We start from the raw sequence: 13,555 nt of genomic DNA, 5'->3' as shown, positions 1-13,555 counted from the left end.
TATGGGCTGTTCTTAGAACAATAGGGTGGAAGTCGTGTCTTCACCAGGTGGACGAACTCCGTCTCCCCTGCATGAAAGAACGAGAGCAGTCGCAGGGAGTCACAGCATACCCAAAAAACAGTGAATTCAGCACATCTTCATAGTGTTAGCACGGAGTACCCCAATACAAGAGGGACGTCCTGAGAGGGTTGTCAAAGCTGGAAAGCCCCCCCTTCTCAAAGGCAAGTCACCTCAGCAATCAGCTGATCGCCATGGGTTCAGATGCAGAAACCCCCCAGCTGCTCTTAGGGGAGGTCGATGGTGACCACATATTTCCCCTACAGAGGCCGGTGGATGTTTCCTACCATAGGAAGAGGGGAACACGTGGCTCACGGACATTTATCGAAAGTGAATAGTAAACTTAGTGACATGTCAATTGTGACAATGACGTGGCCAGACAGTGGCTGCTGCGGCCACGCGGTGCTGCACTGGAAATATGTCATTGCCCTGTGACGACATCAAACAGCAGGTAAGAATATTATGAAGTTAATTTTTTTTTTTTCTTGACATTGTGAGAGTGTAGAAAGGGATTGTTAGGGGTTGGAAAACCCTTCTTAGGGTGGCTTCACATGCAGCGTTTTTAGGAAAAACAACCACTTTTTGTGGCATTTTTTCCCCATGTCCGGCACAAAAACGCTGCGGCCAGAAGTTAGCCTGAAGTCAATGCAGATATACAAAACGTGGCTTTTTTTACTTTGTCTTGCGGTTTTTGGGGTAGTTATTTTTTTTTGCCCCTTCAAAAAAAAAAACACAAGTGTCAACGTGTGTGGGGTTTTTTTTTTATGCCGCATTTTCAGAATAAATGATGTATTGCAAAGCGGTATATTTGAAACACATTCTCTATAAATCACATTATTTGAAAAGTGAAAAACGCCACAAGAAATAAATAAAATAACCACAGGCAGTAAAACGCACTATTTGGGGGGGGGAAAAAAAAAGACCATAAAAATAGCAATTAGACCTACCGGTAATTGTATTTCCAGGAATCCATCATGACAGCACTACAGGAGGTTGCCCTCTTGACCTCTGTAGGGACAGGAAGACAGAGAGGTTAAAAGGCCCCTCCCACCACCCACTTGCCAGTGTTTTTCAATTACTACACCAGGATGGATGCAACCCTATTTTATTTCTATGGATAATAACTGACATGTTAAATGCACAAATCAGAATTCAATAAGGGAGGGATGTAAGGGTGCTGTCATGATGGATTCCTGGAAATACAATTACCGGTAGGTCTAATTGCTATTTTCCAGTACATCCCTCATGACAGCACTACAGGAGCAATACCAGATTATAATGCTCAGGGCGGGACTATGGATTGGAGGACTTTCCGTCCAAAACTTAAATCCGTATCGGACAGCACATCGAGTCTATAATGTTTGTAAAACGTATGATGGCTTGACCAAGTGGCAGCTTTGCAGATTTGGTCAATAGAGGCTTCTCTTCTTTCTGCCCAGGATGCCGAGACTGCCCTTGTTGAATGGGCTCTGATGCCTTGTGGGGCACATAGTCCTTGGGACTTGTAGGCTTCTTGTATGGTGGTTTTTACCCATCTCGCTAGAGAGCCTTTAGAGGCTTTCTTTCCTCTATTCTTTCCCCCGAATAGGGCAAATAGATTTTTATCTCGTCTCCAGGAGGAGGTTCTATCCAGATACTGAAGAATTGTTCGCCTGACATCCAGGCAATGGAATTTTTCTTCTTGTTGGTCTTTTGGATCTGGATAAAAGGAAGGTAGAATTATTTCTTGTTCTCTATGGAAAGCGGTAGATACCTTTGGAATAAATGAGGGATCCAGCTTTAGGATGATCTTATCCTCTTGTACTTTTAGGTACGGTTCTATGATTGACAGAGATTGGATTTCTCCAATCCTTCTTGCTGAAGTAATAGCGACTAAGAATGCAGCTTTTAGAGTTAAAAAATGCATACTAATTTCGTCGAACGGCTCAAAGGGGGGCTCACAAAGAGTCGTTAACACCACATTCAAATCCCAGGTAGGAACAGATTTCTTTAGGGAAGGTTTCAGTTTAGAGACCGCTTGGGTGAATCTTCTGATCCACCGATGTTCAGCCAGAGGAGTGTTAAAAAAATTACCTAAGGCTGAAATCTGTACTTTTAAGGTACTAGGGCTAAGTCCTTTTTTGAATCCCGATTGTAAAAAATCTAGGATTTTTGCAATGTTGGGAGAAAAGGGATCTGGTCCTGGGTTTCCATACCAGGAACAGAATTTCTTCCAAATCTTTTGATAGATTTTTGAGGTAACTTCTTTATGACTTGATAAGATAGTTGAAATTACCTCGTCTGACAGACCGTGGTTCCTCAAGATCTGCCTTTCAGGATCCAGGCTGACAATTTCAGAGTCTCTATTCCCTGGAAGAATAAGGGACCCTGGGAGAGAAGATTCTCCCTGACTGGGAGCATGATAGGATCTTCCAACGCTAGGTATTGTACGATTGGAAACCAACTTCTTTTCGGCCAATAGGGAAGAATAATGATGAGCTTTGTCAAATCTTCCTGGATTTTTCTTACCATTGGTATTAGAGGAAACGGAGGAAAGGCATAGGCCAGATCCATGTCCCAGTGTTGGGACAATGCATCTACTCCCAATGGGTTGTCTCTGAGATTTAGGGAGAAGAATGTCTCTACTTGAGTGTTTTTCCTCGTGGCAAACAGGTCTATTTGTGGATAACCCCAATTTCGGGTTAGGCAACGAAAGACTTCCTTGTTTAGGGACCATTCTCCTGGGTCTACTTTTTCCCGACTCAGGAAATCTGCTGATAGGTTCTCTGAGCCTTTTAGGTGGACTGCCGTGACTGATAGGACGTTTTCTTCTGCCCAACTGAAAATTTGTGCAGAGAGGCCCTGAAGAAGAGTGTGTCTTGTTCCCCCTTGGTGGCGAAGAAAGGACACTGCTGTCGTGTTGTCCGATAAAATTCTTATATGCTTCCCTTTTATGGTGGGTGAAGCTCTTATAAGTGTCTCCCATACAGCTCTTAGTTCTTTGAAGTTTGAAGACATCATCTTCATTTGACCAGTCCATGTGCCCTGAAAGTGTTGGTCTTGGATTACTGACCCCCAGCCGTGTTGGCTGGCATCTGTGGTAATCACTACATAAGGAGAAGTTCTCCAGGGGACTCCCTTGTCTATGTTGTTTGTGCAGAGCCACCATAGGAGAGATGATTTCACAGTCTCGGAAATTTGTATCTTTAAATTCAGGGAGTTTTGTTTTCGATCCCACCGGGACAAGATCAGATTCTGTAAGGGTCTGGAGTGAAATTGGCTCCATGGAATGGATTGAATGCAAGATGTCATCATTCCCAACATCCGCATACATTCCCTTATGGAACAGGCGTCTTTCCCCCAAAATTTTCTTACTTCTGCCAGTAGGAGTATTTGTTTCTCTCTTGGGAGGAAGGAATGTTGAAGGGAGGAGTCCAGCAGTACTCCTAAGAAGACCTTCTGTTTCTGGGGAGGAAGACTCGACTTCTGAAAGATGATTATCCATCCCAATTTTTGTAGTAGGGAAAGAACCTGTGACTGATGACTGACTAAGATAGCCGGAGTATCTGCTGTCAACAAGAAGTCGTCTAGATATGGGATAATTACTATACCTTGACTTCTTATGAATGCCATGATCTCTGCCATAATTTTTGTAAAAATTCTGGGGGCGGAGGAAAGGCCGACAAACTGGAAGTGGAGAATGGAAGGACCGTCCTGAATTGCGAATCTGAGGAATCTCTGGTACGCGGGGTGGATAGGAACGTGATAATACGCATCCTTTAAATCGATCGTACACATTGATGCCTCTTCCCTTATTAGAGGAATAGTCGATCTGATAGACTCCATCTTGAATTTCCGATAATTCACCCATTTGTTTAGGAACTTCAGGTTGATTATTGTCCTGTAGGAACCATCTGGTTTTTTGACCAAGAAGATTTTCGAATAGTGGCCCTTGCATATCTCGTTGTGGGGAACTGGGGAAATGGCTCTCAATCTGAGTAATTTCTGGACGTCCTGGATAAGTACCTGATGAAGATCTTTTGCTTGGTACTGGGTTATTAGGAATTTCTCTGGAGGAATGGAGGAAAATTCTATTTTGTATCCTTCTTCTATTATCTTTAGAACCCAGGGGTTCTGGGTTATTCTCGACCATTCGGGATAAAATTGTAGGAGTCTTCCCCCCACACTCTTGGCGTCATTGCTTTGAGGGCTGGAATGAATTATTTGGGTTAAGGAGATATCCTCGACCCCTTTTCCCTTTGGGGTAACTCCAGCGACCGGACTTCCCTTTCCCGCTGTAGTTCTGTGAAGTAGGATCCCTCTGTTGGCGAAATCTTCCAAATTGAGGGGTTTTTTTTTGGTTTCTCTTCAGGAAACCCCTTTTTTCTATCTGTTGCACTCTCCAGTATGTTATCAAGGAGAGGACCGAACATCAGAGACCCTGTAAATGGGATAGAACACAACTTGTTTTTGGACTTAGTATCTCCTGACCACATTTTGAGCCATAATGCTCTTCTAGCAGCATTTGAGAGAGCCCCATTCCTGGCAGCAAATCTAATAGATTCTGCTGAAGCGTCTACCAAGAATCCGGTTGCCATTTTTAGTAACGGTAGAGATTCTAGTAGCTCTTGTCGTGATGTCTTCATCATCAGATGGGTCTCTAGCTGGTTTAGCCATATGAACATTGCTCTTGCTACTGATGTGGCCGCGATATTAGTTGAGATCAAGGCAGAGGAAGATTCCCACGCTCTTTTTAGTAGTCCGTCTGCCTTTCGGTCCATGGCGTCCCTCAACTGAGAGGAATCTTCAAAGGGGATTGCGTTTTTTTTAGCAACCCTGGCGACTGGGACATCTACTTTTGGGATTTCATCCCAAGGCTTAGTGTCCTCTGGATCAAAGAGAAGTCTGTTCTTAAAATCTCTTGAAATGAAGAGCCTTTTTTCTGAATCTTCCCATTCAGTTGTCACCATTCTTTTAAGATTTTCGTTTACCGGAAAAACCCTTGTTTTCTTTCCCGTTAGACCTCCAAACATCTCATCCTGGATGGTATGTGGTTGGTCCACTTCGGGAATATCCATAGTTTCCCGTATTGCTTGAATTAGGGTATCAGACATCTCGGAAGAGAAAATTTTTTTTTTTCTCTTGAGTGGAAGAAGTTGAAGGTAAGAGTTTGTCTCTTTCTTCTAACTCATCTTCCGATAGGTAATAACACTCCTGCTCAGAGTCAGACCCCTGAGAAGGAGGACAATATTTTTGATCCACTTCAATCCGTGGTCTTTTTGCCCGGGAGTGTGAGGGAGTTTCTTGCGGAGGGGCGAGGGAGGCTACTGACTGACCCACTTCCTCACGAATCATAGTCCTAAGTTTGGACATGAACGTTGGTTGTTCCTCCTTTAGTATTTTGGCAATACAATCCTGACACAATTGTTTTTTATGGGACTCTGGCAATTTTTTTGCACAAGTCGCACATTTTTTAACCTTCTTTTTATCAGTTTGTCTCTGAGAGAAATCTTTTTCCTAGAGAAAACAGAAGGTAGGTAAAGTATGGTGTACATACATAAGGGGTCATACCCTTCCCCAAGGGTGAGACTCACGTGACCCTGGGACATATCTGGAGTTCCATCAGGACGAGGAAGTTCCATATCGCGACAGGTAACAGGCAATGCAATATGCAAACCACAAAAAATAAATCCAAGTTAGAGTTATCAGCTCTAACTACATACCTGTGCGTGTCCCTTTAAATGCGGGCGTTTTTGAATTTCCCGCCTTCCAAGATGGCCGCGGACCGGAAGTAGCCCGACGTCATGTCCGGTCGGCTATTCGTCCAGCGTGTACCTGGAGTGCAGCCGCCATAGCCGGCGCTAAGGCTTGCTATGCGGTGCAGCGAGGATCCCTGCCGGTGCGTCCATGCCTATGGAGCTGCCGGTCCCCGCCTGGTCCGCGGTCCGGCCGAAGCCTGCTTGGGAAACCCCAGCCCCCACACACTACCAGAACCCTGCCTAGGATTCCTCCGGTAGGTGTCTTAGGGAGGGAGCTAAGGGACCCGTCGTATGAGGGGTGTTAGCCTGGGCTTTAGGGGGAAGAGAAGGGGGAGTGCACGGACCCCCCGATCTTGCCCCCTGCCCGAGTTTTTTCCTGCACTAATACAGGAGCGACGCTCTCTGCTCCTGACCCTTGTGGGGACAGGAAGAACACTGGCAAGTGGGTGGTGGGAGGGGCCTTTTAACCTCTCTGTCTTCCTGTCCCTACAGAGGTCAAGAGGGCAACCTCCTGTAGTGCTGTCATGAGGGATGTACTGGAAAAACGCATGTATCATTTTCATTTTTTTGGGTGTGTGTGTGTGAAGGACGTCTAAAAAGGGCTATTACCATATCCACAGAATACACCATAAATGCCTAATAGGCATTGTATTTATGACACCCTCCCCTATAAGGGGGAACAGGGTTCCCTGCATAAATGTGTAATATGGAAATACCCCTTTATTGGCACTAGTGGGGTTGAGGAAACCACTAAATAAATAACATTACACAAATGCTAGAACTTTAATTCTACAGTGTCATTCTATAGACCATCAATTAAAGGTGTTCATGATAAAACTGGTATGTCATCGGGTAAAGGTAAGGACATAGATTGTAAAGTGGTCTGAACACGGGTCAGCAGGTAAATAGCGGGTGATTTCTCATCAGTGTCTGTAGAGACTGGCAGAACGCATACATGAAGGCATGCCGTGTAAATAAGTAAAAGGTCGGGTTATCATTGCACAACATTAACCCCCTCTCTGTAAACAAGATAGTAACCCACCAGCGCACACAGGACACAGAAGGAGGATGACCTCTGATCCACCGTGTAGACAACTTCATCTCTGCTCACTGTGCAGGCGTACAGATAAAAGCGCATATTGCAAAACCAAACATTTTGTAAAATACACCCTGGCTGTAGCCGCAGGTTAAGTGAGGGATGTGTCACAACGCTGCCATAAAGCAACCATTTAAAAAGTGCATCAGCAGCGAATGCAATATGGCTTCTGAAGTGAACTTCCTCAGTGATCCCTAAATAATATTGATCAGCGGCGATCCAGGAGCCGAGACCTTTGCCAATCACTGGAACGAAGCCGGTAGATGTGCTTGGCTGAATGCTGTGCCTCTTCAGCTTCCATCCGCTATTCTCAAGAGATTCTGTCCACAGTAACGTTTCATCCATAGTGACGCGAGAGATATTACATTACTATGGACGAAATGGAACGGCAGAATACTCACAAACACCGGTATGTCAATTAGGCTACGTGAAATTATTGCCTTTTAAGTCTCTTACTAGGCGCTTTATTTTAGAGTTAGCTGCTCTGTTCCGTCAAGTGACCTGCACTCTGACCACCCAAGTCCTACAGAGTCTGCTGTGTGGACCGGAGGTCAGTGTCTCTTTGCAAGTCTAGGGCTATGTTCACACGCTTTAAGGGAAAACAGCCTCTGATTTTCAGCCGTTTTTTATGCATCAAGCATTTTTTATGCATTTTTTTACGGTCATTTTTGGAGCTGTTTTTCTATGAGACAACGAAAAACGGCTCCAAAAACGGCCCAAGAAGTGACATGCACTTCTTTTTTACGCGCCGTTTTTACAAACGGTCACATAAAAAAAACACCCCGTGGGAACGAAACATAGTTTTTCCCACTGAAATCAATGGGCAGATGTTTGGAGGCGTTCATACCCCATATTCTCAGCCGTTTTTGGGGCTTTTATGGCCATGTCACATCAAGGCTCTCACATGCTTGCATAGAGACATTGACAGCAGAGACTGCAGAGTTAAGGGAGGCAAAATGCGGGTCACGTGACCAAACTGCGGGCCAAAATGGAGCGGATAACTACAAGATAAAGTGTCAGGTAAGAGAACTTCCCTGAGGTGCTTCTTTGAGGAGCAGCACAAAAAGAGACCTGCAAGTAAGAACTTACCCAAAGTATAGAAAGAAAAACAAAAAAATCTAGTGAAGCAATGACAGGAGGAGCATTTCCCAAGTGCGTGCTGTGGAAACCCTGCACAGGAACGGGGGAACGGCCGGCACAGGACAGATGTGGTGATCTAATCATTCTCTACGGAGCACAATAATTATTTCTTCTGTTTGTAAAACTCACCAAAGAGGAAGCGGAAGACCCCAAGGCCAGCGGGGTCAGTGGGTCGGTTCATCAGGCTCACAAACCGGTGCCAACTGGACAGATCTGACCATTCAAACCCAAACACCCGTCGCATGAAACCGCCTTTCTCCTGTCGTGCTTGTGGTTTGGGACGCCCTGCCGCGGCATTGTGACCTTTACGCTGTCTCAGCTGGGACGCCTCGGATCGCAAGGCGGCTAGAAGACAAGGAAAACAGGCAAAAATGAAGAACACCAGGAAATATGAGGCAAATTCATCTCTTTCTTAGTTACATCGGAAAACCAATATGGCCACCGTTACTGCTCACCCAGCTTTGCCAATCACGACTCTAGGAAAGCTGGATGACAACCTCAATGGGAGCTAAATTTACATTCATATCTTTTGTTCCCCAGTTTCACAGAAAAAAAGACAACTTAAAAACAACTGAAAAAGATTTGTAACAACTTGACAGAAAGTTACAAGGAAAAAAAGGGAAATTCAAGGACCGTCACATGTAATTTTAATGTGAAATGCATTTTAACCTAAAACTTAAAGGGGGAAGTACAATAAACAGCGCCACTCATGTCCATTGGCTCTGACTGGTATTGCAGCTCAGCCCCAGAGTGGATGTGATTCTAGCAGACTGCGTTACTCTTGCGCTCAAAAATAGCAGGAAGCCTAAAGCGCAAGTGGAAAGAAAGCCTAACTTTGTTTTTTTCAATAACAGGAATTGGTTGTCGCTGCTCATTCAGCTCCTGTGAGATTCCATATTATGCTGCAGTTTTGTGCTGGAAAGACGTACTGGATTATAAAGCTACCTGGATGATCAAATGCTGGATTATAGGAAATTCACAGTAAATATAAACAAAACGAAAAAAATCCCATTTGATCTGCTCAGACAGTTGCAGCATACGTTTCCGGTGGAGCCGGATGTTGCTCAGAAGCCATTCTATACAGGAGCCCCTTTATGCTCTGTCCAAAAATCTGCCACATGAACTACAGAATTCCCCCAATGTCCCTGCGCCCTCACCACTGTGTGCAGAATTTAAGGAATTAGAAAATCTCCCTTAGGGTATATTCACACGTGGCAGATTTGTTGCCTAAATTTCTGTGACTGTCCCATTCATCTGAATGGAGTGTGAAGAATCCATGTAGATGCAGCAGAAAAAACCCCATTCACATGTAGGGAACGGATTTTTGTTGCAGAAATTTCTGCAACATATCTGCCATGTGTGAACATAACCCTTAGGTCTGTAAATTTACACACACAGAGTTTTGCTGCATTTTTCGTGTCGTTTTTAATGGCTCTCTTTTACAATGTTTCTTGATGCGTTTTTAAGTGCGGCTTACAGTCTATAGTGGAATAACAACTGAGTTTTGCTTTGTAGCAATTTGAAAGCTATTTTGTGGTCAGTGGCGGTTTTTTCCAAACGCAGCAAGCTCTGGTTTCTTTATAGAACTTCAAAACACGCCATAAAAAAAAAAGCATGTACAAAATGACACTAAATGAAAAACACCACAAAAAAAAACCCCTGCATCTTACATTTTAAGGCTATGTTCACACGGAGTATTTTGGGGGAGGAATATCTGCCTCAAAGCTCCAAACGGAATTTTGAGGCAGATATTCCTCCCCCAAAATACTCCGTGTGAATAGCAATGATCGCGCCGTTTTTCGCCCGCGGCCATTGAGCGCCGCGGGCAGAAAACACGCTTTCTCCTGCCTCCCATTGAAGTCAATGGGAGGTCGGAGGCGGAAGCGCCCGAAGATAGGGCATGTCGCTTCTTTTTCCCGCGAGGCAGTTTTACTGCTCGCGGGAAAAAGACGCCGACGCCTCCCATTGAAATCAATGGGAGGCGTTCTCGGGCCGTTTCTGCCGAGTTTTGCGACGCGGTTTCCGCGTCAAAAAACTCGGCAAAAGACCCCGTGTGAACATAGCCTAAGAACGCTGGCATTTTAGAAGCAGGTTTTTCACACAGATTAAATTGCCAGAAAAATTGTCTGTTGAGGAGGCCCTGACTGGTCTCACCTCACCAACCCGTTTTCCATTAAAGCCGGCACAGGGATTAGCAGGTCCAGCTTAAGGCCCCATGCACACGACCGTGCCCGCAATCACGGCCCGCGATTGCGGGCACGGCCGGCCACCGACTGACAGCCGCATTTTCGGGCCGTGCTCACATACAAAGTATGGGAGCACGGCCCGCAAAATGCAAAAGAATGGACATGTTCCATAATTCCCGGAACATTTCCACGGCACGGACGCCCTTCCGTAGTGCTACGGAAACGTGTCAGCGTTCAATGAAAGTGAATGGCTCCGTTTTTGCGGACCGCAATTGTGGTCCGCAAAAACTGAGGTTTTCTACGGTCGTGTGCATGGGGCCTCAGGCTGTGTTTACATGTTGTAGTCAGTATCGTGCAAAATCGTGGCAGAAAAATAAAATTGTCCGCGTCGTGTGAAACCAATGACGATTAGTTGCTATCGCGTGGGAAAGCGGATGATGGCCGTACATCTCCCCTATAGTATTACACGCCAGCCATTCAAATTGAAGGCCAGCGTTGTAATACATGACAGGCTGGGTGATCAAGAATCGCTCTTTGTTGGCGGCGCCCTGACATGCCCTTTAAACATCGCCGTGTCCTCAGGTGGCATGGTCTTAAAACGCCTATAAGTCTCATTACTGGAGATAAGATATTGGAGGTGGTGTAATTATTATATTGTCACATGGTTATTTACAAGCTTGTAATAAGCAAATAACATCATAAGGCTATGGCTCCAAGATTATTACAAATTAATTAGAATTCTTTGAATTCTAGTTTTGTTGATCAGAATTGAAATGTGTTGTGGGAGCAGGGCCGGTCTTAGGGGTGTGTGACCTGTGCCTTTGCACAGGGCGCATCACTGCAGCAGGTGGAAGGGGGCGCTGCGCTGGCTCCCTTCCCCTGCTTGTTTCAGAAGCGCCCGGCGACTCAGCAGTCGCCTTTCCGCCCGGGTGCTTCTTCACCCAGTGGCGTCGCTATCGCTGTAGCAGCCATAGTGGCTGCTAGCGGCGACACCGGGCATGAGGGCGGTGGCGCCGCCAGCAGCCGCTGTGGCTTCTACAGCGGTAGCGACAGCACTATAGCAGAGCAGGGAGGTATCTCCCTGCTTTGCTATCTACTAGCGCCACTGTAGCTCCCTGAAGGAGCGGATTCCCTGTGTGGCCAAGGATTCTGCTCCTGGAGCGCTCGCCTTGATTTCTCTGTCCATATATGGAGAGTGACATCAGGGGAAACTCCTGAAGCGGAATCCCCGTCCACAGCTTTGCAGACTCTGATCGGGGATTCCACGCCAGGAGAAGCCAATGACGTCACTGTCCATAAATGGACACAGACGACAGGAGCTTCTCCTGGATTGGAATCCCCAGTCACAGTGTCGGCAACGGGGATTCCGCTTCAGGAGTTTCCCCTGATGTCACTGTCCATATACGGACAGAGACATTAAGCGGAGCGCTCCAGGAGTGGAATCACCGGTCACACGGGGATTCTGCTCCTTCAGGGAGCTACAGTGGTGCTATCTACAGGAAGGGGGGGGGGGGGGGGGGATTGCTATCTAAAAGGGGGCTGATGGTCATTTTACTATGAGTGGGGGGCTGATGGTCTTCAAGTGATTTCTATCTCTGACCTACAATTGAAATTAATAGGAGGCAGAAGATACCTGCTGTGCTCGTTTGGTGCTTTTTTTCCTGCGTCTTTTGTATTCGCTTCAACAGCTTAAAAAACGCAAAAAAAGTCAAACAACGCTGTCACTCCCTGAAGAAATTTTGAGGCAGATTTTTTTTTGTCTTACAAAAAACACTGTGTGAACATACCCTACGAGTGTAGTGCTTGTTTTTAGCCATTTTCTGTCTTTCTCAAAACAATTTTTCATAGGGGGCCCTGAGGAAATTAAATTTTTCCAGTGCTGCCTCGAGTCCGAAAAGGTTGGGAAACTCTGTACTCGGCTACAGGATCACGCCGGCCTACGCAAAGATCCCGTCGTGGGAACGGGGCCTAGGTGAGTATAATTTTAGTTGTTGTTTGGGGGCACTGTCTACAAGGGGGAGGTGGGGGGGCTGTACGGCACGATCTACAAAGTGGACGTGGGTGATTATGGCACTGTCTACAGGGAGGCTAAATGGCAAAATCTACAGGGGGCACTATACTGCGTGGGGGCCACTAAGCGGACATTATACTGTGTAGGGGCACTACAGGTGGCATAATACGGTGGGCACAATTAGAGGACAAAATACTGTGTCCTTGAAGGGGTTGTAATTATATATTATTATTATACTGTATGGGGGCACTAAAGGGGCATTGTAATTTTTTTATGGGACATTTTTTTTTTAAATGATGGGGGGGGGGGGGCCGAAAGATCATATTTTCCATGGGGCGCCATCTATCCTAATGGGAGGAGGATGACAATAATACATGGTCATTCTGGAGCCTGGGAAAGCTTAGTGACAACTATTATGCAAATTTAAATTTTGGTAACTTACGGTCACCCAACTTTCCCTCACAAAAAAAAAAAAAAAAAAAAGATTTCACTCCGAAACCAAATTATTATTACACGGGGAGCAGCTCTGCTCCCTCTTGTCACGGTGCATTGTATAGTAAGCGCTCCTGCCTGACTCGCCATCTGCAGACATTCACTTTACCTGCTCCTCTCCCCCGCTCCATTGCTGCCAGGTTGCAACTTCTCTCCCAAAAAGTGCCACTAAGGCACCACCGTGTCCCACTCACCACGCATGCGCATTTAGCTCGAACTCTTCCGGCAGCGTCCAAGCCTCGCTGGGGATTACAGTGTACGCATTCTCTGATTGGTTGGATTCCTGAGAAGGGCGCGGCTGACACAGAGTACTGGCTGGTACCTACCAAGTATGTGAAGGGGCCGTTCACATATGTCCGGCCGGCGTCCGCTTCAGTTTACCTCCGACGTGTTGAAGAAAAACCGGAGGCAGACTGAAGCTAGAACAGATCCCATAGGTTTCAATAGTATCTATTTAGGCACAGGGGTCATCAGTTGCGGCGCCGGACCTCCCTGGGTGCCGGATCCAAAAACCTGCAGTGTTTTTGGTTCCGGCTCCCAGGGAGGCCTGGCGCCGTATCCTTTCTAATTGTGGCCCGATGAACGCCGGGTGCTGCCGCATCCACTTTCCGGCAGCACCCGGCTGGAAGGTGGATGTGAGCTAGGAGCGGAATCCCCGGTCATAGCATTGCCGGGGATTCCGCTCCGAGCCCCTGACGACTACCCTCCCTCCCGTCCCGGATTCAGCGGGACAGTCCCGGATTCAGGGCGGTGCTCCGTGCGGCCGTAGGTATGTTCCGCTGTTAACTATGTGCGTCCTCAGGTGTGCGTCCTCAGGAACGATCAGGTCCCCGCT

At 46.4% G+C, this 13,555-nt stretch overlaps 1 protein-coding gene across 1 annotated transcript in view; it reads right to left on the bottom strand.

Moving 5' to 3' along the window:
• Positions 1-12,916, bottom strand: part of GGCX (gamma-glutamyl carboxylase) — a 33,591-nt gene extending 20,675 nt beyond the window's left edge. Inside the window, exons 1-2 of the mRNA XM_075858567.1 lie at positions 12,830-12,916; positions 8,161-8,376 (exon numbers count right to left, since the gene is read on the bottom strand). Coding sequence (XP_075714682.1) covers positions 8,161-8,376; positions 12,830-12,851 — 238 coding nt within the window. The 5' untranslated portion in view covers positions 12,852-12,916. The remainder of the gene's footprint in view (positions 1-8,160; positions 8,377-12,829) is intronic.
• Positions 12,917-13,555: the final 639 nt, after the last annotated feature.

This window comes from Rhinoderma darwinii, chromosome 3 (assembly GCF_050947455.1).
Source record: "Rhinoderma darwinii isolate aRhiDar2 chromosome 3, aRhiDar2.hap1, whole genome shotgun sequence".
Taxonomy (NCBI): Eukaryota; Metazoa; Chordata; class Amphibia; order Anura; family Rhinodermatidae; genus Rhinoderma; species Rhinoderma darwinii.
This window is presented reverse-complemented; position numbering and strand designations above follow the sequence as displayed.